The sequence below is a fragment of the Protomyctophum parallelum genome (assembly GCF_964188405.1).
Source record: "Protomyctophum parallelum genome assembly, chromosome: 18".
In the NCBI taxonomy this organism is placed as follows: Eukaryota; Metazoa; Chordata; class Actinopteri; order Myctophiformes; family Myctophidae; genus Protomyctophum; species Protomyctophum parallelum.
Genome location: NC_139716.1, coordinates 32,969,787 through 32,995,919, shown reverse-complemented (window position 1 = coordinate 32,995,919; position 26,133 = coordinate 32,969,787). Strand labels below are relative to the sequence as shown.

Below are 26,133 nucleotides of genomic sequence, written 5' to 3'. Positions count from 1 at the left end.
AGACGCTCAAAAACAAACAACTGGACTTCCAAAAGGCATTGGTATGTATTGTTTTACCTTGTCAAAAATAATATAATATAATAAAATAATATTTTATGTACATCTTCTGTTGATTTCATTTATATCAATTACATTCATTAGATATTACTAATACTACTCGTGGCTATGCATGTTGGGCACAATAAAAGTCGGGAATATTATCTCTTCTCTTATGCCTATCGCTCCTTTTCATGTAGCATAGGCCGTTGACTACAGTTCGCCAGACTCCTTTTCCAGCTGTTTCCATGTCAGTCCACACTGCTTGATGTCAGTCTCAAGGTCCCTTGTGCCTTTCTTGTGCCTTGCGGGAATATTATGGTAATCATACAATATGGTCCTCTCTACTACTTCTCGTACTGTACATTCTGTTTTCACACATTTTTATTTTTATTTGATAAAGATGCCTTCCTTCTCCGTCCCCACATTATACTGCTTTTCCTCACTACTTTCCTCACATCACAATCTTCCATATCATCACATTTGCCCACTTTCTGTTTATTTATATTGGCTATGCAGCACAAACATTAAGTGAAGCTATTCACTTAAGCCAAGGGTCAGGTTAGCCAGTCAGGGAGTTATACTGGCTAAGCAGCTCAAACGTGACATGACAAACCAGCAAACACACACCAAGTTTGAAACCATTTGTTTGGACGTTTTCCGAGTTACAGAAGCCACACTGCCAAAGCAAGAGCATAACTTGTATTAACCTGGATATGGTGTAATTGTTCCTTAAACAAAAAGGCATCAAAGTGAAAGTAAACAAATGTTTTTTCTCTGACAGGAATGAAAGACATCAAGATTCTGATGATAGGAAGGCGTGGGTCTGGGAAGAGTTCGACAGGAAACACCATTCTGGGAAGAAGTGTTTATAAAACTGGTCAGAGGTCGGCACAATGTGAGGTGGGATGTGGTAAAGTGGCAGGAAGACATGTGACAGTGGTGGATGTACCAGGCTGGCACTACAACAGTCAACTACAGGACACTTCAGAGATGGACAAACTGGAGATCCAGAACTGTATGAGTCTCTGTCCTCCTACTGGCCCACATGCTGTTCTTCTCTTGGTTCCTGTTGATCAAGCATTCACCAAAGCACAGAGAGTGGCAGTAGAGCAGCACATGGCACTTCTACCACAGGGAGTGTGGCGTCACGCTATTGTAGTGTTCACCTGTGGAGACTGGCTGGGAGACGGCAGCATTGAGCAACACATTGAGACCGAAGGAGAAGACCTCTGCTGGCTTGTTGACACATGTGGGAACAGGTATCACGTCTTCGACAATAAGAAGAAAGATGACACTCAGGTCACCAAGTTGTTGAATAAGATAGAGGACATGGTGGCAGCAAAGGGACACTATGAAGTTGATGCAGATGTTTCACAGAAGACATCAGAGAGGAAGAGCAACATAGAGGAGCATGCCCAGACATTCATGACCAAGACACGCAAACAAAGGACTGCTCTGAAAGCTCTCTTTGAAGGTGATGTTTATACAAATCTATCTATCTATCTAGCTATCTGTCTGTCTTATCTATCTTATCAGTATCTTATCAATATGTCTGGTGACGTGAAGAGGCTCACAAACGGAAGACCAATAAAGCAGCTATTCCTATTTATATAATTTATTTAGGTTAGACATCCTTTTTTCCTCAAACGTTTGGTTGGCTTGAAATCCTTTTGATGTCCCAGACACTGTCTGCATGGCATTTGAATCGAAACTCCTGCACAGCGCATCCCATAACCGAAGGAGACTTGAGCTATGCTTGTATCCACTAACAAAACAGGTTTAAATTCTTACGTCACTCCTTCCTTCTGTGAAATCAATCCACAAAGGAAATACCTCATGATTTCCGGGTTACGGTGGAGGACAGAGGATGGTAGAAATGTGAGAATTGGAATCTCTAGACTCTTGTGAGCACGTAAAACCCTGTACACTCAAGACACTGCCACCGCTGCCACCCTTAGATCTCCATATATAGCTGACCTGTTCTGACATTCCATATGTTGATCTGACCTCATCAAACCCTGTATACTCAAGATATGGCCAGTACAGAATTAGTTCCATATGTTGATCTGACCCCCCCCCATGCCAGCAGTCTGCCGTATATCCAATATCCTTTTATTGTGTTTCCCTTGCTTAATGTTTTGTATAAAGCACATTTAATTGTTGTTGAAATGTGCTGTACAATTACACTTGCCTTGCTTAGTATGTAATTATTCATATAATACAGCTGATGAGACTGTGGATCACAGGCCTTACAGTCGTTTAATCGGTCTTAAGTGAACTAACGCTAATGAGTTTGTGTCTGTCAGGAGAACATCAGGGTCTACAAGATGTGAGACTGATGTTGGTGGGTGGAGAACAGTCTGGTCGAAGTGTGGCTGGAAATCACATCCTGCAGAAAACTATGTTTATAGAACCTACACACAAGGTTAGTAAAATGATATGAATCGGCTGCGCTGGGATCCATAATAACGCTCCTGTAGCACAAGGCCAAGGGAGCTAGCACCGAGTTATGGCCGGTATTTTGTGGGGTCGACACAAGTGGTTTTTGCTTAAAACCTACAAAGTATTAATAATAATTCTGACTAACATACAGTAAACCTTATATTTCAGGAGTTTGAACCACAGACAAAGCAGATTGCAGAAAAACGACACAGATTGGTTGCTGACAGAAATGTGAGTCTGGTGAACTGTCCAGACTGGTCCATTCTAGATGGACTGAATCTGTGTTCTCCTGGACCCCACGCAGTCCTGGTGACTGTTTCTGCCAGGTCCAGTTTCTCTGAAGCTGACAGGAAGTCATTAGAAGAACACATGAAGCTGCTGGGGGAGAGGGTCTGGAGACACATTCTAGTTGTGTTCACATGGGGATGGTGGCTCGGGGAGAGATGTGTTGAGGAGTACATCGAGGCCGAAGGAGAACCACTGAGGTGGCTCCTGGAGAAATGTGGCTACAGGTACCATGTTCTCCAGTTCTCCAACTGGGACATTTCAGAAGTAACCGAATTGATGGAGAAAATAGAAGGCATGGTGATGAGGAACAGAGGCCACCTGGACGACTCAAGAGAACACTCTTCTCTTGGGTCTGTCAAGAGAAGATCTTTCAGAGACGAAAGACACTTCCTGGTAGGGCATGCCACAAGAAAGAAGACACTGATTGGGAGACTGTGGAACAACCTAGAAGAAGAATGGAAGAAGACAGAGGAGGCATTGAGGAGGCGAGACAAGGAATGGAAGAAGAGAGAGCAGGAATGGCAGTGCAGAGAAGAGGAATGGAGGAGGAGAGAGGAGGAGATGATAGAGAGGATGTTGAAGTTTGTGGTGGAGTCAGAAGAGCCTCCTCTCAGGAGAAGAAACAGCATGGTTCACCTTCCTCCAAGCCGTGAGTATCAGTGTAATTGATCTGACTTCAATGTGATCATTCGTATAGTGACCTTTCTTAATAAGATAAACACTTTTGTGTTGCAAGTTGCATACACTTTAATCAAGATTTGTGTTTTACTAATGGTGCTTCTGGTTATTATTATATAATTTTATTGTCGCCATTATTGTTATGGATAATGACAATAATGATCAGTTGCTCTTCTTTCTTCTTGTAATAATATCGTACACGTCTGTTGTCTTCTGTTCCAGTGAGTGGCGGAGCACCCTCTGAAACAGGAAGTGCATGCTGCTGGTCACCTACCAAGGTTTCTAATTGGCTGAATCAATGTCCTCGACCAATGGAGCACCCAGGTAGTACTTCAGGATATGACACAATGAGTGAAGCTTTCAGCCAGACAGTGTCACTGCATGGATCATCGTGGAGTATATAGCAGTATTTCCTGTAGGACAATGGGAGTTGCCCTACAGGTGGGATTCTGACTTAGAGGAGTTCAGTCATAAGCCCGCAGTTGGTAGCGTAGCGTCGCCCCATTGGCTCCTCAGCCAAGCACATGCACCAAATGTCTGAACCTGCGGTTCGTCTCGTACTGAGCGGGATCACTTTGTGGCATCTGCTACCCACAGCAAGTGTCACTGCCTCTCCCAGTCAACATACTGAAGAATGTTCAGCTACAGTAGGCTACTCTTTGTATCTATGGTTTAAAAAAATCACCCCCGTGTGAAGTGAGTGGTGCAACTCCATGTGGGGGTCCCCAGGTCCAGACCCACAGGAACACTGCCCGGTTCCGGTGAGCCACCCCACGTCCAAAACGGTAAAGAAATGACAGGTGGGGGTCTTTACTGTGTGTTAGGCTGTGGTTCAAAAAGAATACCATGATAAGCCAGAACATTTTTGCAAAGTTGACACCTTACTGCTTTCTTAGTAGTAGTAAAAATACTGAGCAGTGAGCAGTAAGCATGTTCAGTAGACTTGATTGGTTGAAGTTTTTCATTATTGGGTTGTGTCGTTGTGTGCTTTCAACCCAGTGTTTTTCTTTTGTTTTTTTGTGGCTGTCTATTTCTCCAAATGTGAAAGACAGCTGTTTTGTATATGTTGTATATGTGTATTTTACTATTTTTCATTCTTCTTTAGTACAAATCTCTCAGTTGAACTATAGTGTGGACTATTTGGACAGCAAACTTTGATTTAGTTTTTGAGTAAAATGTAATTTAAAATGTCATATTTTAGTCATCTGAAATGTTTGTGTTTAATTTTAATTTGACTAAATGTATTTTGCTGGTGCCTCACTGCCTTGATGGCATCGATAATGACTTGGTTGCATGCTGAAAATAGCCAATCTCATAATGCATTGCAGCGCAACGCGTTGTGAGCTTGTAGATCTGCTATTTTAGAGAAAATCTTATTTTTTGTTCTACTGGATCTCTTCTCCACTGTAGTCCCTCCCTAACATTTGTTGACTAATTTGTTGACGAAATTGTCAATGTATTTAGTTTCTAGTATCTATTTAGTCATCGTAGCTTAGTTTTAATTTAGTTTTTGTCACACACCAACATTGTTCTTGTGAAGCAGCTTCACCATTGAGGGAGACGACTTCACCCTCAATGCTTCTGTACAAGCTCTGTCACTTTGTTTTGTAGTTGCTTTATTGTGTACTGTATATTGTACTGAGTTGAGAGGGGAACTCAATTTGTTTAAAACAACCATGCAGGAGTTAGTACTACTTAGAAAAGTATGCATAACCATTTCTGTTGGTGCTGTGAACTTAAGTTGTGGAGTGGTTTGCCAGAGATTGTTTGAGTGTAAATGTAATGCTTTTTTTTAAAGGTTCAAACAGACTATACTGGAGAAATACGTACGGTATGTTTGTTTTGTTTGTTTATGTTCTTCACAATTCTTTCCTGTTAAAAAGTAGCAACATGTAATGTAATTCTGCCTAGACCTTTTCGATCAGGCTAAAATAAAATGTTTTTTGTAGCCTAATGTCTCACTGTGCATTGTTCAGAGTATTGAAATAAACCATTTATTTATTCGTTCATTCATATTAATTAATTTGTATTCAATTCGAACTTTATTCAAGACACTCACAGGGGGGTCCATAGGGTGGAACACATAAAACATAAAAACACAAAAGTAAACAAACTATAAATAAACAAAGCATTAACAAACAAGGGGGACTTATCTCTGTACATACAGGCTAGAATGCCAGTGGCTCCACAGCTTAGATGCTCTTAGCAGGGTTAGAAAGTGCTACAATGATGCTGTTCACAGAGTGTTAACCTGCACATAAATCTATACATCAGGTTTCTTAGCACAGCAGGGCAAGTGGGTACATTTATTTCTACAAACATTTGACTGGCACTACAGCATCTTGGGGCTTTGAGCAGCAGTCCCATGCAGTCATTATAGGCCACTGTCATTTTTTGCAGGCTGCCCTTTTTGTAGTGTCGCCACAAGTGGGCAGTGTACAGCGGAGTACAATAGGCTTTAAATGAGATTTTCACTGGAACAGAGCAGCAATTAAACTTACGTATTGTGTGTTTGCCTGAGCATACAGTTTATGTTACGTCATACTTGTATATTGTACTCGTAACAGGAATATTTGAATATCTCAAAAAATATTCTATTAAGCGGGATGGGTTGCATATTGTCTGATCGGTTTAATCCTCATAATAAGCTGCATCTGCATGTGGAACCAGGGCCCGAAACAGTAGGCTTTGGCAGACTACAGTATGCCACCCTGTGGGTTTCACCCACAGAATACCACATAGATTCACAGGTCACAATACCCAACATCAGGTTTAAAGGGGAAAGAGGAGCAGAGACATGTTTCCAGTTGAAGATGTATATCTTGAACAGGCAGAAGCCATGTCCAAAATATTACTTGAAGTTACTGAGGCATTACTGCCTCTAAGTTGGTATGGTGACTTTATATATTAGGAGAATGTGTTGAGGAGATAGATATTTTTCCCATCATTCTAATCAATGATGGAAAAAACAACCAACTCCAAAATTGGAGTTTGGTGGTTTGAACGGCAGTTTGAAGATCCAATGATTTAGGAGGAGGTTTAGTCAAAAGAGCTTTATAATAAAATTGGTTCAATATTTTTATAACCCACACACAGAGACATAAAGGGTGTTTACTGTTCAAATCAATGGTTTAAATACCACTGATTTTTTTTTAATCACACCCGTGTGAACTGAGTGGTGCAGCTCCCCCCCACCTCTCTCTCTCTCTCTCTCTCTCTCTCTCATTAGCAGGCAACATTGCAGCACTATCAATCTCTCCGTTTCTGGCGCCCCCTACTGGTACCCTATAGTCATATACTACTGGTGCTCCCACATGAGTACATGACCACATACATGACCACATACATAGGTGTACACGGACATTGCTGGTTGTAGGACTGGTTGCACCACTCAAAAAGTCAAAAATTCCAGGGGGTGCATACTTAGTTTAGACTAGCCATTGGTTAGACATGGGTTAAGGTTAGGTTTAGGTGTGCTGCCCCGTGGGAGTTTAGGTTTAGGGTGAGGGTTTGAGATAGGTTGTAGTTGTAGAACTAATGACTGGTCTAACCAATGACTAGTCTAAACCAAAAACTGTCTAAACTAAGTACTGCACCCGGTAGCCAGACAACTATTCCACAATATCCGAATGCTAAAGCATTTGGAAATTGCGAGAGAAACTACCACCCCCATCCGTGTCATCCCCTCAGTGACAGTTTGTCCAATCACACACAGCCGCACAAACCTCTTAAGATGTGGTCAATCTTTGTAAACTCTTTCCACTCAAGAGACAAACTTGAAGATGATGTCAGCATCAAAGACCGCCTTGCATCTAATCTGTCTACTTCTATGGGAAGAAGGTAAAGAAAAACACATTCATTTAATTTATTTATTTATATTTATATTATAATATAATATTTATATATTTATTTTTGCAGTTCATTTTTCTCAGCTATTAGTGCTAGAACAGCAGTTTATAATGGCTGATGCTGGGGACAACGTGACTTTGCGCTGCTATGATCACACCCGTGACGCCACAACCTACTACTGGTACAAGCAACGCTTTGGAGATAAACGTGAGGCGATATTGTCCCGGGCCAGGTACAATACAAAGGCTGTTATGTCTGAGAAATGTAAGAACTGTCCCCGTTTCTCCACCGTCTCAGAAGAAGGAATAAATAATCTCAATATATCAGATGTGCAAATGTCAGACTCTGCAGTGTATTGCTGTGGATGGAAAATATACGATAGTGTCATTCATTTCCAAGAAAGAATCACGCTCCATGTCAAAGGGTCATCGTCCAGCATCCAAGTGATTGTCCAGCAGCCTCCAGAGAAGAAACCAGGAGACTCTGTTAATTTGAACTGTACTGTCGTCCACACTGCTGGTGCTTACCACTGTGCTGTGGCCTCAAATAACAGGTTGGGCGATGAGGAAAGGGACTGTTGTCACCAGATGGAGATCCTGGTGTTTCTCTCTATCAGCAGAACTGGATTTGTGCTCTCCATCGTCCTCGTCTTCACCATCGCCTACATGGCCAGAAAATACACCTGTCATGTTGAGGAAAGATAAAAACATACCAATATTTTCATGTCACTTTATTTCAATTGTGTCCTGATGTTTTCTAATGCCAATTTTATAATAATTCCATCATCATCATTAACTAATGACTAATAGCTTAAAGGAGAATTCCATGCTAGAAGGCTTTCTTTGTAGTTGTTACGTCCCCACCAATGTTGTGCAAAAGCACATTATTGGCTATTTCCCTTAATATAAGCACTCAATGAATTGAATTGAATGGGGCATTGGGGTGTTGTGCTAAATCGCTTATTTCTAAAGCTAAAATAAATAAATAATATCCTTTCTTCATAATGTAAATAGTATCCCAAGCGGCACACTTTACTACTTATTTCGATGGAAATAAGCAAATTAGCACAAAAACTCAACCCCCATTGAGGGCTTACATTAGTGGAAATAGCCAATAATGCACTTTTGCACAAAATAACACCTGGACCTCTTTGGTGAGGACGTAACAACTACAAATAAGGTAAGAAAGCCTTCTAGCATGGAATTCTCCTTTAAGATTAACAGGCTCTATGAATAAAAAGGTATTGTACTTTATTCTATTCTATGCTATTCTATTAAATATTCTTTATTTTGTGTATTTTTCCCATCTTTATTATATAACAAATGTTCTTATATTATACAAAAAGCTGCAATTACATGACAACTTTTTGCATTTCTTCTATTCACGTTGTTCAATTATTGTCTTTCAAATGTTCATTGACTTTACTTTGCGTATAGGTGTCATTTTAAAACAAGGTTCACTGTGTGCACAATGTGAGATGTGTTAGCAGACAAAACAAAACTTTGACAATGTGGTGGATATGTTGGTTTCGCTTCTTCAACATTGCAACAAGAACAAAGCAAAGAACTAAAAAGAGTGAAGAACAAAAAAGGTGAATTATAAGAATAAGCAACATTATGAAAATCTCATAATTACAAATGACACACAATGTCAATGCATACATTCAGGACAATACAATAAATATACAAAATTACAAATACAATAAAACACCTAGCAAAGTACTAGTAAAATAATTCTAAATTTTTAAAGATATTTAAAAGAAAGCAAATTCAACTCTGACAAGCGCCCCAGAGCCGGAAGAGGCGTCTACATTTATATGTGTCACCCCCTCAGCGTCAATCTTTGTAAACTCTTTCCACTCAAGAGACAAACTTGAAGATGATGTCAGCATCAAAGACCGCCTTGCATCTAATCTGTCTACTTCTATGGAGAGAAGGTAAAGAAAAACACATTAATTGTATTTATTTATTTATTTTTACAAACCAAAAACCAAAAGATTATTTCATTATATATAATATTTATATATTTCTTTTTGCAGTTCATTTTTCTCAGCTATCAGTGCTAGAACAGCAGTTTATAATGGCTGATGCTGGGGACAACGTCACTTTGCGTTGCTATGATCACAGCAGTGACGCCACGACCTACTATTGGTACAAGCAACGCTTTGGAGATAAACGTGAGGAGATATTGTCCCGGGCCAGGTACAATACAAAGGCTGTTATGTCTGAGAAATTTAAGAACTGTCCCCGTTTCTCCACCGTCTCAGAAGAAAGAATAAATCATCTCAATATATCAGATGTGCAAATGTCAGACTCTGCAGTGTATTGCTGTGGATGGAAAATATACGATAGTGTCATTCATTTCCAAGAAGGAATCACACTCCATGTCAAAGGGTCATCGTCCAGCATCCAAGTGATTGTCCAGCAGCCTCCAGAGAAGAAACCAGGAGATTCTGTCACTCTGAGTCTGAACTGTACTGTCCACACTGCTGGTACTGACTATGCTGTGGCCTTGTGTGGGGAGATATTGTCTGACAGGATGCTGGGGGTTACAGGTCAAATCACTACAGACAAAGCAAAGATCTTCCTGGGCGTGGCACTGGTCATTTGCATCATCCTGGTCATTGTCTTGTCTTCCATCATCTGCAAGTTGAACTGGGGAACATGTAGCGATAGTGGTGAGTGTTTTAACTAAAGTTTTGATTTTGTGTGTGTGTGTGTGTGTGTGTGTGTGTGTGTGTGGGTACATAATCATATTTGAACTGAGGACCCCCCCCACACCTGTAATGCCTATAGGAGTTGAGGCATTACATTTTGTTTAGTCTCTCGAGACAGACTGTTGACTCCGTCAAATTCAGGGAAAAGAGGGTGCTGTTTTTCCTTTATTTTTTGACGATGGGTTCTCAGATTGCATTTTGTTTGACTCAGTGCCACAGATAAATATTGTGAAAATAGAAGATCTACAAGCTCACTGTGATCAGCTATTTTCAAAATGTTTGCCTCTTTCTATATTTCTTATATTTTTTGACAATTTGGCCAATGTTTGACAATTTGTTTTAGTATAGTTTGTTGATTTATTTTGATGCAGTAATGGTCTTTTTCCTTTGAGGTATTAAAAGGGTTGAGAACCACTGCGTATAGATCGGTCAGGAAAGGTTATATAAACTTTGATTTAAGTTATATTACAGTTATAACTTATATTATAGTATTATTTATAGCTGAGCCCACTGCCTAAAGTAAAACGACATCCAGAGTCCATGATATATATTTCATTTTCAGGACATTCATTTGGTTCCTCTACGCCTCCTACAAACACAGGGGTAGGTGTTTTCTTCATTTATTTGTATTGTATATATTTATTTTACCTAATGTATCATCTAAAGCTTTCCCATGGCCACAAATCCCACACCAGGTTCTTGTTCCTCTGATTTCTTTTTTGTTCTTTTTTTTTTAATACATGGACCAGAATGAAGACAGCCTCCATTATGCTGCTGTGAGTCTCAGCAAGAGAGGTCCACTGAGACCACTGAGAGACAACATGGAGAGAGAGACTGTGTATTCTGGAGTTAGACAGTAAAGAACTGGCAACGTTTGCCAGCTAACACCGAAAGTATTAAGAAGAAATGGGAACAGGACCTCTCACTCCAGACAAGTCCAGGAGATTGGTCCCATATTTGTGATAAAATACATACTTGCTCCTATAACCTTCGTCACAAGTTATCCCAATTCAAAATGATACATATAGGGTTAATTACACACCAGAGAAGCTCCATAAGATGAACTTATCTTAGCTGTCGATCTTTTCTCTGCTGGAGGTGTAAAAAACAGAAGGGGACCTTCATCCATATGTTTTGGTCATGCAGTGCTGCGTCATCATTTTGACATTCAATTGTAGATGCGGTTTCATCTTGCTTGGGGATTTCTGTCCCCCTTTCCCCTCGCCTATGCCTTTTTGGCACTGGCGGGGAGGACGGTTGGGACACACGCCAAAAGAAATACATTGACCTAGCTTATCTAGCAGCAAAGAAATGTATTACCTTACATTGGAAGTCCTCTACCCCTCCTACAGTTTCACACTGGCTAAATGAACTATCTAGTTACACACACAATTAATTATAATAATTATTAAGAATAGGCAACAGGACTTTTGGAATGTCTGGCAGCCCCACATGGATTACTTTGCAACTATACCCATACCGGTGTAGTCTGGTAGCAAATCTGAACCTGTACTTTAACTGTGATGCGTTGAGTCCTTTCCCTCCTCTCCCCCTCCTTTCTCTCTTGTCTTGTCTGTTTTTTATTTTTATTTTTCTCCATCCTTTATGTATAATTATTATCATTATGAATTATTTGTTTATTTCTCATCTATATCAGTTATAGACTATATTGTCTGTTTGGCAGCAAAAAAGAAAAAAGTAAAGTGCATAATGTAAACTGAAAAGTAAAGCATGTTTTTTCATGACTGTATGGCACTCTGAATAAAAAGATTATAAAAAAAAGACAGTAAAGAACTGATATCTACTGTCCACTGCTGACCGCTGCCAGTGCAGTGAAGAATGTTTCGTTCTTATTCATATTCCTGAGCCAATAAGTTGATGGGATAATCACCATTGAGTCTCTGCCAGTACGGCAGCCAACAGGTTTCTTTTGTTTAAAGTCGGAAATTTGGTATTTTTTTAGTGGCCCAAAATATTGTCTACATACATTCACAAATCCACTTGCTGACCGGTTGTCGGTATTGAGCAATGTTTTTTATAGGGGGATCTATGTGACCATACCATTAACATCTTAATGTATATAAGGTAAGGTTTTCAAATTTTCTTTATGTAGCATGTGACATGTCAAACTAGTACTTGCCCAAATGTGCCCAAAATGTGCTGACCTCATCACATTTGTTATGACGGCTATGGCCGTTTTTAGCCCAAGGAGTGTTTTTGTGAAAAACTAATGCTTGGGCGAGATGAGGTGTGTAATTGATAGAAAATGAGTTTTTTGTGAACTGTTCCTTAAAGTGCTGCAGCACTGGGCACCAACCTTGGGGGGTGGGGGTGGGGGGGTTGCTGAAAGTTTCTGTTCTCGCTTTTTGTGTTGTCAGGTGTGTACTTTCCGTTGCTGGAAACTAAAGTGCAGCTAGCGAGGACAGGAAGACTATGGTTCCTGTCCTCGCTGACAAACAAACCACGGGGGCATGGCATCCTACTGCGTATACTGTAGTAGACAAGATGTGCTACTTTTTATATGTAGTAAATGATCATGGATGGTAGTGTTATACAGCACTATTATCAATGTAGAAATGATGAATCCTATTAAAGGGGGGGGAAAAACTACAATATATAGCCAGTATGTATAGATTAGACATGTAGGGTAGGGTGCACGCCATATTTCACCTCACATGGGAGGCCTTGCCAGCTCGTATAGATTTTTTTGTTCATCTCATGTGCTTGCTCTTCTTTGCAGGAAGCATGCTATTGCTATGAGAACCATATATGCTTTCACACACAACCTGATTACATAACTGAAGACCTTTATAGATTAAAAAAAACATCCATCCATCAATCCATGGGGGGGGGGGGCAGAAGACAGCCATGCAACAAGGTTGTGTCATGAAACCATGTGACTCCCAATGGAAATGCATTGAGGAGGCCATAACACACAGAAGACACAGGACACAAGGTGTGAGTGAGGTGTCAGGTGTCAAGGTGACAAGAAAAAAAGAAATCACACCCATGTGAAGTGAAGTGAGGGGCGCTTTTATCATCGTACATTATCATACATCATCTCATTCCGGCCAATCACAATTTGCGTCCTCACCTTCAATATTTGTGTTACGCAATGTTTGTGTTTACACTATGACGTAATTGGACTATGGCGTAAAATGTACACTATGACGTAAAATTCTCCATTCTGGGAATTTAATGCTTGTGTAGGACAAACTTTGTGGACACACCAAAAGCTGGACATATCGCCCCTCAAAAACCGATTCTTCAGGCAGATGACAAGAACTACCTCACTCCCTGTCAACATGCTATACATGTGATCCCAGGCACCGCCAACTCAGCGCATCAGTAGCACGGTTTGGGTGCGGAAAGTCGTGCAGTAAGTACTGATGGTAGGCGTTGCACTCCACCTCAGCAGCGCATTGTAACGGGGTCAGTCTCCCACATGTTAACCGACTGACCTACTTTACTTATACAGTATGCTATTTGAAGATAGGGGATACCGAAAACGCTTTGAGAGACACTAGAGCAGCCTAAAGAGGACAAGCACTGCTACCCAGGGGTTGTACTGTAATAATGGAGAGGACACCAATTTAGAATCTGCACTGGTGTGTTACACCTTAGGGGGGAAGACACTGTGTCAAACTTTGCAGCAGTTTGAACTCCAGAAAGCACAGCAAGCTAGTGGAAACGATGAGGGCCCAACACATGCCCTGTATAAAGGCATTTTGGAAGAGGTTTGTGTTATGTGGTGGTTACTTTGCCATGATGCAACATCATTACATTGATACATTTGACTTAAATTGTACAGTAAAAATCACACTCATGTGAAGTGAGGGGCGCTCTTATCATCGTATTTAACACATGACGTAAATTCTCCATTCATTGTCAATTGGAATTTAATGTGTAGGACGAAAATAGACGATTTGCTCAGACACATTTGCTCAGACAAATTCCCCAATCATTGTCTTTTTATTAATGAATGTTTGTGTTAGGACAAAAATCTACACTATAGCTGAATATAGGAGGGGCTCAAGAAAGAGGCACCAGAAGCTCTCCATTTACCCATAAACGAATGCAAACAAAGTAGAACAAAATAGAACATCACAAAACCATATAAACTAGAGAGCAGACAGCCCTGCCCCCAGCTATTCATTTAAATGGAAGTTGTTCAGTTGTGTCTGAAGCACCCGGAAGTGCTTCGATTCATGAACGATCACGGCTAGGGGTTGTGGGTTATGTGTGTACCCCATAGCAATGATTTGATTGGCTGAGGGCTTAAAAAGTGAAGATAAAAAGTGATTGGCCGGAATGTGATGATGTATAATGTTGAGTGTGATTTTTGAGTGGTGCAACCACTCCTATCTGGAGCTTTGTGTGTCTCTGGCTGTGTCCTGGGTCCCTGGCTGGCTTTGTCAGAGCACGAAAATAGCGTTTGGTTGGTTTTCATCACCAAGTGTCACTGTTGTGCAGCCTAACACATGCAATGCGCGTGACACCTGTAGGCCAAGGAAGTGTCTCCGGGGCCAGGCATTTTCTCTTTTTATATTTGAGCCAGCCAGCCAGCCAGCCTCAATGTGATGTTACAGCATGCATACAGACAGTATGCTGCCTCCTGCTGTCTGGACATTGATACTACAGTTCTAGTACAGTGCCTTGTGCAGGGAACATTGGCTGCAATTTGTTTGCTGTGCCACATCATGGAGTCAGTGATCTCCATCAATTTACAGTTGAGGCATTTTATTTAGCAGATGCTCTCAATCCAGAGCGACTGGCTCTATGTGCCACTACATGGCTTCCATGTCGACCACTGGTTCTCAACGCAGAGTCCGGGGACCCCCATGGGGGTCCTTGACAGCTACCAGTTTGTAATCTAGGGACTCTCTCCGGTGTTAAAATAACACAGGGGAATTATATTGTTATTTATACATTATAGCACCTTACATTTATGTCATATTGCGCTACGCAAATATGTAAATCTTAACCCCTTAAGATACAGTATGTCACCAGGTGAACTCTAGAGATTAGGACAGGTTGTAAATAACTTTATTTAAAGGACCTATAACATAAAATTCAACTTTCTCCATTTCTTTTGTGTTTTTGGGGCTCCCATATGTGTTTTCTATCCCCACAAATAACCAATTTTGAACAATCGGGCTTTCATATCATATAGGTGCTTTAATGGAAATTGATCTCAGGAACAGCTCAACTGATTTTGGTCTCATCGTGATGTCATCAATGTCACCCTACTTTGTATAATTCCTCCTCTTCTTTAGTCTTCAGTTCCAAATTTTCATTTCCACTTTGTTTACAATGTCCACCATTGTTGATTTTCCAAGTTGGCATGTAATGGAAACAAGCCTGGTTTTATCTAGCATCAGTATTATAATGACTCAAATATTAAATAATCTGCATATCAGCACCCCCACCACCTCAGGACATTGTGGTACTGCATCTAATAAAACTGCTTTCAAAGTCCAGAAAGAAATGACAAGGACTGGTTATATCAGAGTGGTGATTGAGGCTCAAACCATTAGAAATAACTTTGAGGGACATAGACAATATGATATGAAATATTAAAAGCAGTTTTAAAATGCATGTTATTTGCGCTTTAACTTTGTTTAACCATTTGAACCCCCGCATCCCGATTCTGGGTGGAACATTCACCAAAAGAGACGATCTACAAGCTTATTACCATTGGTACGTGTTGTGAGCTTGGAGATCGGCTATTTTTGGTGAATAGATTTGATTTAGATCAAACAATAACACCCGCAGGTCCGTTTTACTAAGTAAAAAGGGGTCCAAGTACCAAACCAAAAGTGATGAATTCCAAATATTACTATTATCAAAGTTACACACCTGTACAGGGCCATATGGAACTCACTCGAGGACACTTTGAGACCCTCTGGTGTAGCAGAGTGTTTCCAGTGAGCCAATATGCACACTAGCAGCAGCCTGGACTATTATGTTTGACCATGCAGAATGGAACAGAGCCTTCGTTAGCATCGGTAGCGTGGCATTGGTTCGACCTCCTGACCATTACTAACAGTATCCCAAGCCATAACCTAACCAGACAGAGTCAAGCAGTTGAAAATGGGGCTGACTTTCAAAATTGTAAATTCAGCCCTGCCCTCTGTGCCCTCAGTCCCCATTTACTTAACCGATTACCTCACAAAGGTGAGCAACTCTCACAGCCACAACACTAGAGGGAGTATAAATAATGATCTGGTGCCACCCACATATAGAACAAATATGGGTAAATTCACTTTCCACAGCACTGCCACTCAGGTGTGGAATGCCCTGCCCCCTTCCCTCAAAACAAACCAATCACTGGCTTCCTTTAAAACTGGTCTGAAAAATCACCTATCAATGTCAGCGGGTCAAAAGGAGAGAAGATGACTGCCCAACCTCCCTATACGAGTGATTTATTTTTACTTAGACTTTTTGGTACTTACACCTGTAAATAGTTTATGTTTTTGAGGTATCTCGATTACTGTCATCATTGTGTTGTGAATGAATGCATGGGACCCGAATGGAAACAAGACCACAAGGTCTTTTTTCGGTGCTATCCTTTTGGATAAATGTGCTTCGACTGTACCATGTACTGTTTTTCATTTATTATTGTCTAATAAAATAATCAATCAATAAAAAAAGGAAGCCACAGGTGATTTGTAACCCGCAGCACAGGTGATTTGTAACCCGCAGCACAGGTGATTTGTAACCCGCAGCACAGGTCGGACTAACGGGAGGTCAGACTTAAGGGTACCCATTAAGGATACGCATTAGTATCAGTAGTAACACCTGTGAAGGAAGTAGGGAAGGGGTCCAGGATCTTTCCAGATCGTGTGTGCATAGAGCCTATTAGAGTGAGTGACGTCAGCATGACGTGTGACATCGTTAGTGCTGGCGGTATAAAAAAGCTGTCGGCGGAGGGAGTCCAAGTCAATGAATGGCAGGTGGAGATCTCTGATAGAATAAGTTGAACACTACCAACGACCACAAAGGGGCAATCGGCCGACATGTCGGATGATGTCAAGGCAATTGAACGATATACCAAGGCACTGGTACTTCAGCCAGATGACAAGAACTGCCTCGCTTCCCGATCGGCATGCTATCTGAAGGTAGGGGATACCGAAAGCGCGCTGCGAGACGCAGATGCCTCTCTCAAGCATGACAAGGACTTTTACCGGGGGCTGCACTGCAAGGGAGAGGCGCTGTACGCCATCGGTGATTTTGAGTCCGCACTGGTGTGTTACACCAGGGGAAAGAAACTGCGTCCCAATCTGCAGGAGTTTGAACTCGGTATACAGAAATCAAAGCAAGCCATTGAAAACGATGTGGGCCTCACGTCCTCTGTTAAAACAGAGGTCTTTGACAGGGACGAGGAGATACAGAAGAAGAACAAAAAGCAAAAAAGAAAGGGGCAACAGAAGTTCCAACCACCACCTGCCCGCAAACATTATCTGAGGAGTGACGCCGCTGCACCGAAATGGAACACAAAGACCTCGGAATATGCCAGTGTGCTAAAAGACGACTGGGATGACGTTCAGAAGCCACCTCGCGAGACCAGGCCACTATCGTCTAACTTCCGATACAACAAGAGTGTTCCGTTCGAAACCAAATGGCTCAAAGAGAAAGCGAGCCTGATCGAACAGAAGCTGCAGCTGGCCGGAAAGCTCAACTCCGCAACAGAGAGGATTCAGTATCTGGAGAAGCAGATGAAGGCTGCGGTGAACGAGCTCCACTTCACAAAGGAGAAGACCGAGATCATGGACAGGACAGAGTACCTGGAGAAACAGATGCGTTCGGCGGCCAACGAGCTCTATGTCAGGAGCAAGGAGGAGAGAACCCCCGTCCCCCACCCGGTTGACAAGCAGAGAAGCAAAGAGCTCCGCTTTTCCGCCTACGCACCGAGATTCACCAAGTCCCGTCGCAACACCCTGCCGCCGAGCGCGGTGGGTTTCGACAAAACCCCGGATCACGTCAAGGCGCTGCAAGACGACCACGCCAGTGACGACATCCAGGATCCGCTCGGCGAGCCGTGGCACGAGGACGAGTTGGTGCATCGAAGACGGAGAGAAGCCGACGCGACGAACTTCAGGAACGCGCCAGTCGCAATGGGAGACTTCAGGAAGGCGACCGCTGTGAAGGGAAGCAACATGTGGCAGACGGAGAGAGAGGGTCTGGTTGGACAACATCAGGTGATGGCTAAGCGGCTGTTCTCTGCCCAGCAGAGGATTAAATTCCTGGAGGGGAAGCTGAAGATGTCCGGAGTCGAGGCCAAGAAAGAGATGGCCGAGGTGGACGACATGTCTAACAAGGTGCTGTACTCCCAGCTGAGCTGCGCCAGGAACACGCTGAGGAGCAAGCAGATCAACTGGGGAAACGAGCAGAGTGCCTTGGAGGAGCACTTCAGGAAGGAGATGCTGGCGTTGGAAGCGAGCTGGGAAAGGGAGCGAAAGGACATAATGTGCGAGAATCAGGCTTTGTTCAAGGAAAAGCGAGATTTCACGAGGAAGGTCCGCTTCGCAGAGCAGGCGGTCAAGGACATGGAGCAACAGATGCACACGGCGGAGCACAGGCTCCACGAACGGCGCGACGCCCTCCTCATAAACCTTGGAGAGCTGGAGAGGAAGTTCCACACGATAGAGACCATGAACCAACGGTCCAGGGCCGAGATGGTGGTCAAGCAGGGCGAGGTTCTCCAGCAGCTCTTTCTAACAAAGCTCACGATTCAGAATATTAATATGGGCCCCTAGTAATGGAACTCTTTATGGCAGACTTTTTTTTAACTTCAAATTATTTTCAAATTGCAACTTTTTTTTATAGGGTTCGGGCTAATAGTACAATCGCGTAGAATGTTGATTACAAAAAGTTAATTATCTGTGATTCACATTTTTTTTCACATGAATGCATAAGATTGTTTGAAAGGGTAAACGATGGGTTTGCTACATTAATTATGGAAGGAAAATTGGAATCTGAGGGCAGGGGTCGCTTGATATCATCGGAAACAAGTTAAATCTATTTGTATACAGCTTGTATAAGAAATCACACCCGTGTGAAGTGAGGGGCGCTCTTATCATCATATGTCATCATACATCGATCTCATTCTGGCCAATCACAATTTGCGTCCTCACTTTTAACTTCAATGTTTGTGTTTACACTTTTGTCTTCAAAAGGTCCTCAAAGCTGGACAAAAAAGTGAAATATAGTTATATTTATTTTCCTTTTACAGGTGATTGTTGACAAGGCTAATACAAATATCACTCGGTTCAGATTGGCTTCTAAAAGAGGAGCAGGATTCAACCATATAATCAGCATGTTTTGGCGGCCATTTTGACGTGCAAAACAAACCAGAGTTATTACTTTCACCGCAAGCAGAGCGTGCAAGTACTGAAATCGGCTGCGCACAAGTAGGCCATGTGCAAGGACAGAGTGCATTTCTAGTTTTAGACTGTTAGAACAGTGGTTCTTTAAGTGGGGTATTTAAGTAGGGGTATTTAATATAACATCACAATGGAAACAAGCCATTGCACTATTTTGCTAATAATAATAATAATTTTGATTAAGTATTCATTCATCAGTCGATCACAATAATTTAAACCACTTTGTCCATTTATTATGGTGGCTGTGAGAGCCCCGTCTTAGCTCTCGAGGAGTTGATCCCGTAGTTGAACTGGTCGACGCGCTGTTTAAATGCCATACTGTTTGCTCTGTGTGTCAGCCCCACAATGCGGTAATAAACACAGGCAGGCAGCTCTTGCCTTTGACACATTTATTTCCAAGCATGGCATCAGTATCTGCGATTTCAAAATGAAACAATAAATCAGTATAAACACAAACAATTAACGAATATTCTCTGACAGGCATTTCTCCACACAGCATTTGACAGTGGTAGCATACCTGCGGTCGAAACCATTTGCCCCTTCCGGGTCAATCCTCCCTCTCACCATACCCGTGAACTTGACACTCAAGTAACCAACAGCGCCACCCCAAGGTTACATGAATGTGCTTGACCTTGGTACACATTTGGCCCTTACACACCGGCCCCTAATTGTTAAGGCGGGTATAACAATTCAAACAGTAAACAAAACAAAAGAAAAAACAAGGGCCAAACATGTTAGGTTTCATGAACTAAACACAATTTTGTCACTGGCCTTTCAATAGTGCTGCTTTTAGTCTGCAGTTTCACAGAGCGCACCAGACCGTGTTTGTCTGGAAAGACCTCGAGAACCTTGCCAAGTGGCCAGGACCCACGGGGGGCTGCAGGGTCCATGATGACCACAATATCTCCAGCTGCCAAACTCCTTTTCTTCTGATTCCACTTTTGCCTCTCTTGGAGCAAGGGCAAGTATTCCCGTACCCATCTTTTCCAGAAAAGATCTGAGAGATACTGTACTTGCCTCCATCGTCTTCTCACGTACTGGTCACTTGAGTCCACTGAGACGTCCAGCACAGTTTTGGGCCAATCCTCCTCTGGCTTCCAAAGAAATGCAGGACCTTCAAGCCACCTGCTGCAATTCAGGAAGTCTGAGACCCTCACTCCTCTTGACGCATCGTCAGCTGGATTGTCTTTGGAACCGACGTGTCTCCACTGTGAGGGTTCAGATGTTTCTCTGATGGTTGAGATCCTATTGGCCACAAATGTGTGGAAACGCCTGTCTTCATTGCTCAGATACTTCAACACTGAAGTGCTGTCAGTCCAAAATACTGACTCCTCCAACTGGAACTTCAGCTCCGCCTTCAACAGCACGTCCACTTTGACAGCAAGGACGGCAGCGGTTAACTCCAGCCGAGGAATAGTTACAGCCTTCAGTGGTGTTACTCTGGATTTGCCAAGCAGAAAGGTGACCTGGATGTGGTTTTCCTCATTTGACATCCGCATGTATGATACGGTTCCATATCCATCTTCACTAGCATCAGCAAAATGATGTAGTTGGGCCTGTCTAACCTTTCCAAAGGCCACTGGTTTGATGCACCTACTTGCCTGAAAGGCAGCCAGCTGCTCCAGCTCTTCCAACCATCCTTTCCACTGGTGTAGGATGTCCTGTGGTAGGTTGTCATCCCACCCGCATCCTCTTCTACATAGTTCCTGCTGCATTATTTTTGCACGCAAAGTGACTGGTGCCAGGAACCCTAGCGGATCGTATACTGAGCTGGCGATGGACAGCATACCACGCCTGGTAAGAGACTGTTGTTTCAACTCCAACTTGAATCTGAAAGAGTCCGTCTCCACACACCATAGTAGGCCCAGAGCCCTTTCCATAGGAAGTTTGTCTCTGTCCAAATCCAACTCCTTTAGATCCTTGGCCCTTTGCTCTGCTACGATGGACTGCAAAACACCACGGCTGTTACTGATCCACTTCTCCAGAATGAAGCCCCCTTTGCGACACAGTGCAATAAGCTCGGTTATCGTCTGGATAGCTTCTTCTTCAGTGGCCGAGCTCTTCAGACAGTCGTCCACATAAAAATTGTGCTTAACAGATTGTGTGACTTCATCCGAGAACTCAGACTGGTTATCTTCAGCAGTTTTCCTCAAGGCGTAGCTCGCACAACTAGGAGATGATGCAGCACCGAACAGGTGCACAGTCATCCTGTATTCCACAAGGTCCTTAGTGACGTCTCCATCTGGCCACCAGAGAAAGCGCAGAAAATCCCTGTCCTCCTCTGCAACCTTCACCTGGTGGAACATGGCTTGAATGTCACCCATGAACGCCACTGGTTCCTCTCTGAAGCGAGTTAGAACTCCAAGCAGTAAGCTGGTAAGGTTCGGACCCTGCAGAAGTTCACTGTTCAGAGATGCTCCTTGAAACGTGGCTGCGCAGTCAAACACCACACGGAGGTTTCCTTTCCTGGGATGGTGGACACCATGGTGCGGTATGTACCACACTTTCCCCTTCTGACCCTGCAATTGTGGCTGTACTGGCTCTGCATAGTTGTTTGTTATGAGCTTATTCATGTATGCTGAATACTCCTGTTGCAAGCTGTTGTTATTGAGGAACCTTTTCTTCAAACCCTGGATCCTTTGCCTAGCCACTGCAAAGTTGTTGGGCAGACAGACTTCCTTGTTCTTAAAGGGCAGCTTCAGACAGTACCTCCCCTCATGAAGTACAGCTGAACTCTCCGCAATTTCCAGAAACTGTAGGTCTTCTCTGGACATTTCATTCTCCTTCCCCGCAACTTCGTTGAAGTCGTGATTGTACTGATTGGCCAGCATTTCTTCCAATCTGGACACAGAGATTCTGTTCACCGTAACGGAGGGAAACTCTTCTTCCTCTACGCCATTCCTTCCTTTCAGTGGACCGTTAACGACCCATCCTAGCACCGTCCTACTCGCATACGGGCCATTCCCGTGGCTGTTGATAATCTCCCAAGGCTCCAATATATTGGGAGCATTAGTCCCAATCAACAGGTCCACATTAGAATTGATGTGTGGGATATGAACGTTGGACAAATAAGGCCATTCAGCCAGTTCTTGAGGTGTCACCAAGCTCTCAGCAGTAACTGGCATTTCACTCTGTGTAAAAACCTCTGGCAGAACATGAAAGTCATTGCTGTCCAAACCGGCCACCTCCAACCCAGTTAGGGAATATGCTGGAACCACTGCCTTTTGCCCCATGGTGCTCAACAAGAACTTGGTTCTTCTGCCTGTGATATTCAGCTTCTGCATTAGATGTTCAGAGCAGAAGGTGGCTGAGCTGCCAGGATCTAAGAAGGCATATGTTCGGATTACATGGTTTCCTTTAACTGCTTTCACACATACAGGGAGAATAGATAAGACACACCGGTCCTTACCGGCCCCTGTATGTCCACATGTTTGTGAAGTCCGCTGTTCATTGGATGGTTCCTGTTCTGAAGCTGGTGGTTGCCTTTTGATGTGCAGTACAGTGGGGTGAGTTTGACCACAGACTTTGCAGGTCAAGCGCCTTTCACAAAAACGGCTGACATGGCCGACGCATAAACAAGCAAAGCAAACGCCCCTCTCTCTCAGGACCTGTATTTTCTCCTTGTGCGTCTTCTCCTTAAACTGTTTGCACTCCTCCAGTGAGTGACTGCGAGTACAGCAAAGGCAGGCCACCGAATCTGATGTTACCGACGTCAGCTCCTTATCTCTGTCAGAAGTTATTGTTGTGGCGACAATATTTTCCTTCACCCTGTTTGATGGATATGATGAAAACTTGGTGGGAGCCTTTGTGCCAACCACACCGGATATGGGATCCTGAATGTTCCCAAACAGGGGGTCAGAAAGGATACTGACACGCCGCTCCATAAATACCACAAGGTCCCAAAAGTGGGCTCTTCCATCGGTGTTCCTCATGATGTCATGAGCCACTGTCCTCCATTGCTCCCTCATCCTGAATGGCAGCTTTGCAATTATGGCTCGCATATGGACAGGCATGTCCATTTCCTGCACGTACTGAAGCTCCTCCATGACGTTACAACAGCCACGCAGGAATAAAGCGTAGGCCTGGAGTGCATTAACATCCTCCGATTTAATTGTTGGCCACTCCAAGGCCTTTTGCATATAAGCATTTGCTACTTTATACTGGTTTCCAAAATGTTCACTTAGAAGAGCCTTTGCCACGGTGTAGCCATGCTCAGGAGCCATGTGTTGGCAGCTACGCACCAATTCCTGTGGTTGTCCTCTTGTGAACTGCTCCAAGTAGTACAAAGCATCTGCCTCTGTCACCTTTTCTTCCACTCCCTGCTCAAAGGCTCTAATGAATGCCCTGTATTGAAGAGGGTCACCTTGAAATGTTGGAATGTCTCTTGGTGGTAGAGATCTTAACTGCTGCTGTTGCACCAAGGCAGAGGTTATTTCATTCTGTTTTTCCATAATGGTTAGTAGGGTTGCAGGTTGATTGGTTTGAACATGATTCATTTGATTTGCTGATTGACCTTTCACATGCTGTGGTGTTCCCATTTTACTTCCCTGTTGTTTCTTGTGGTTGTGATGAGGTATATGGTTAGCAGCAGCAGTGTTCCATTGGCCACATTCCTTTGGCCTTGCGTCTGATTGGTTAATTGATGGCATTGAAAATTGCATTGGTTTATTTGATTGCATTGGTTTATTTGGTTGCATGGATGTTCCAGGTTGAAATTGTTTTGCTTGTGGATTCATTACATGGACATTTTCTCTTTTCCCTATAGCTTTCTCCAAATAGGAATTCATGGCATTTGATTTTGAACCCTTTGAGGATGCATGGGAGGAACCTTTACTTTCTGAGTGCAAAACTGTCATCCTTGCATAGTTTGCAGCCAATTCTGCGTCCACAGCCAGCTGCTCTCTTTTCCTTCTCAGCTTTTGTTCCTCCTCCTCCAGGGCATGTTGCTCCTTAAGTAACGCAGCGCGGGTAACAAGTGCAGCTCTATCAGCAGCTGCAATCAGCTTTGCAGAGGCTGTACTTGAACGGCCACTTTTTGCACTCCCCTTTGAATGTCCACTGACAATATTGGACACACTATCATCAGGACCAATACCATCATCAATCAAATGACAAACACCTTCATTTGTTGTACCATAAATTTCATTTGCATAAATTTCATTTGTACCATTTTCATTGTGCATACCATTACCATCATCATCATCATCATCATCATTGTTTGAAACCCACATACCTGCTTCTGAAATGCACTCATTGTTGGATAACATTTTGGCTTTAAACCATATTTCATGCTTATCCTTTTCCTCAGGTGGCATAAACCCCAACAGATTGATATGCATGAACTTTGCCTCATTACACACTTGCATCAGTTCTGTGAGAGCATTTTGTACATTTGTGACTTCGTTTTTGACCATGAAACCTTGAATAGCATCTCTTAATTTGGCTGCTATATTCAGCTTAGCCTTTCTGCCCATTTGATACTTTTCACATTTTAATGCAAGTGCTTTTGCAGTTGGTTTCACCACCCGTTTTCCAATATCACTTTGTGCCTGTGGCGCAATACTTCTCGTGACATCACCACTAACGGCGGAGCGCGCAGCCGTATCCACGGCAACGCACGACGCCACACTGCCCTTCCTCATGATAAATAGTCAGTGTGAGTCAATTCAGTCGAGAGATAGTTCGCAGCTCGCACAACAAAGTCAGTGCAAAATCAGCCCGCAACGATAAAAGTCAATGTCAATTATGTTCAGCAACCATGGATTTATGCTATCCTCCCCCAAGTTATAATAATGTGCGCGCACAAACTAAATGGCCATATACCGTGTAGCTACACATACCTCCCGTCCTTGCTGTCCGATACTGCTCAGTGCTCCAGCCTCACAGCCAAACGTCGGATCATCCCCGCAGCCCCTCTTTACCACCATGAACGGCTGCATACGGTTCGTGTTCCCCCGGCGGCCGGCGTAGCAGTGAACAGTAGAAACTTAAAAACTCTGACAGCCACCGCAGCTCGATCCACTCGTTGGCTCGTTCGTCCTCTCGCGTCGCCTCTGCCCGTCGTGAACGCAGCCAAGCCCCCGCAGCACAAACGATTTGAATCGAAGGTCCAACTGGTGCTGTGGTTTCGACTAATGTGAGAGCCCCGTCTTAGCTCTCGAGGAGTTGATCCCGTAGTTGAACTGGTCGACGCGCTGTTTAAATGCCATACTGTTTGCTCTGTGTGTCAGCCCCACAATGCGGTAATAAACACAGGCAGGCAGCTCTTGCCTTTGACACATTTATTTCCAAGCATGGCATCAGTATCTGCGATTTCAAAATGAAACAATAAATCAGTATAAACACAAACAATTAACGAATATTCTCTGACAGGCATTTCTCCACACAGCATTTGACAGTGGTAGCATACCTGCGGTCGAAACCATTTGCCCCTTCCGGGTCAATCCTCCCTCTCACCATACCCGTGAACTTGACACTCAAGTAACCAACAGCGCCACCCCAAGGTTACATGAATGTGCTTGACCTTGGTACACATTTGGCCCTTACAGTGGCTATTCAAAAAAAGGCAGATCTGCGTGTCACTTCGTACCATTTTGAGAGCTTGTATAATGTATATCTGCCATTGTTTGAATAAATTGAAAGAAATCTCAAATGTTTGGAAAGCAAATCTATTCTGGGGGTCCCCCATGGCACAAAACCATTTCAGAAGGGTTCCACGGCCAAATACACATCAAT

At 43.1% G+C, this 26,133-nt stretch overlaps 1 protein-coding gene and 1 long non-coding RNA gene across 2 annotated transcripts; both read left to right on the top strand.

The window, feature by feature from the left end:
* Positions 1-325: 325 nt before the first annotated feature.
* LOC310875845 (GTPase IMAP family member 8-like) lies at positions 326-3,879 on the top strand. Its single transcript, XM_083789244.1, has 5 exons — positions 326-357; positions 821-1,513; positions 2,346-2,464; positions 2,650-3,418; positions 3,670-3,879. Exons 2-5 carry the CDS (start codon positions 823-825, stop codon positions 3,849-3,851), a joined length of 1,761 nt encoding a protein of 586 aa, XP_083645370.1. The 5' UTR covers positions 326-357; positions 821-822; the 3' UTR covers positions 3,852-3,879.
* A 5,971-nt stretch (positions 3,880-9,850) lies between these two features.
* On the top strand, positions 9,851-11,133 carry LOC310875903. The gene is made up of 3 exons (XR_014570702.1): positions 9,851-9,973; positions 10,575-10,615; positions 10,762-11,133. It is a non-coding gene; the product is annotated as an uncharacterized lncRNA (long non-coding RNA).
* The last annotated feature ends 15,000 nt before the right edge of the window (positions 11,134-26,133 follow it).

Coding starts and splice junctions, on each gene's coding strand:
- LOC310875845 (XM_083789244.1), top strand. CDS start 823: ATGAAAGACATCAAGATTCTGATGATAGGAAGGCGTGGGTCTGGGAAG. Junction 2,465..2,649: donor TTATAGAACCTACACACAAG/GTTAGTAAAATG, acceptor CTTATATTTCAG/GAGTTTGAACCACAGACAAA. Junction 3,419..3,669: donor GGTTCACCTTCCTCCAAGCC/GTGAGTATCAGT, acceptor CTTCTGTTCCAG/TGAGTGGCGGAGCACCCTCT.